The sequence below is a fragment of the Rhodnius prolixus genome, unplaced genomic scaffold, assembly GCF_049639745.1.
Source record: "Rhodnius prolixus isolate KJV_2025 unplaced genomic scaffold, Rpr scaffold_29, whole genome shotgun sequence".
Lineage (NCBI taxonomy): Eukaryota > Metazoa > Arthropoda > Insecta > Hemiptera > Reduviidae > Rhodnius > Rhodnius prolixus.
In genome coordinates, this window is record NW_027411628.1 from 683442 (window position 1) to 684793 (window position 1352).

The window sequence follows — 1352 nt, forward strand, 5'->3', positions numbered from 1 at the left end:
ATGCTCAGTCCCCCTAACCTAGACTACGCCTCGTCAAAACCTTAGGCCTATTTCTGCACACTGATGGAGTGCTGCGAGTTGGAGGGGGACTCAGACTGTCCGCTGTCCCCGAATCTCAGAAGCACCCTGCCTTGTTGCCTTCGCAACACCCCTTCACGGCCTTGGTCATACAAGATGCCCACATAGCCAACCTCCACGTAGGCCCCACTGCCACTCACGCATTTCTGCGAAGTCGATATTCGATTGTCAATGGTAAAAATGTTGTTCGCCGACAATTGGGAGCCTGTAACAAGTGTTTCAGTGTCAAGCCAACACCCTTCAACCCGCTCATGGGGCAACTGCCAGAAGGAAGAGCCAGCGCTTCATCACCCTTCACCACCACTGGCATAGACTATGCAGGCCCCCTCAACGTGAAAATTGCTTCCCTGCGTTCCGCCAAAGTCCTCCAGTCTTATCTCGCCATTTTTGTCTGTTTTTCCACCAAAGCCATACACCTGGAGCTAGTCACAGACCTCACAACACAAGCATTTTTAGCTGCCCTAAACCGCTTCGTTGCCAGGAGAGGTGTGCCAAGTCACATTTGGTCGGATAATGGCACTAACTTTGTCGGAGCCAAAAGAAGACTCAAGGAGGTATCCACACTACTAAATGACGCCAAGACTCAGGAGGCCATTCTGAGAGAATCCAACAAAAGAGGCATCGAGTGGCATTTCATCCCTCCTAGAGCACCACATTTTGGAGGCCTCTGGGAAGTAGCAGTTAAATCCACTAAAAGATTACTGTAGGTCACGTTAGGCCCTCAAGAGCCCACCATGGTGTGTTTCCTCACAATCATTTGTCAAATTGAAGCCATATTAAATTCCAGACCTCTCACCGCTGTCTCGTCCTCGCCAGACGACTACTTCAGGACTGATCAGTCGGCCTGTCCGGAAGCTTTGCCCCCTCCCAAATCAGTAAGTGGATCTCAGACGAGTCCACTGCGGGGGAGGATGTTTGGTTCCCCAATAGTGGCGGCCCCCCAGACTTGTTTTTTCCCAGAGTGTGCCCCGCGTTAGTTGGCGCAATTGGGTGAGCACAAAGAGAGAGGGGGATGTGCTGGTAGGATGTTAAGCCAAGCGTCACTGTGAAGGAATGTCGGCCATGTTAGCATCAGCTTTTTCATGTTGTGCGTATTATTATTAAAAACTGTGGTTTGTGTTCTCAAGGTTATGAGAAAACTGTGTCTTAGTTTATTATTTAATGAGCTCAAACTTTTGGACTTTATGGATAGAGACTCACGTAAGTACAATAATTATTACAATTAATTCTTCCCTGATATACGTATATTGTCTTGGACAAATAACTATTCTAAT

The 1352-nt window shown here is 48.3% G+C and overlaps 1 protein-coding gene across 1 annotated transcript; it reads left to right on the forward strand.

The window, feature by feature from the left end:
- Nucleotides 1-329: 329 nt before the first annotated feature.
- On the forward strand, nt 330-785 carry LOC141459898 (uncharacterized). The gene has a single exon (XM_074139458.1). The coding sequence runs from the start codon at nt 330-332 to the stop codon at nt 783-785; it is 456 nt and encodes a 151-aa protein (XP_073995559.1).
- The last annotated feature ends 567 nt before the right edge of the window (nt 786-1352 follow it).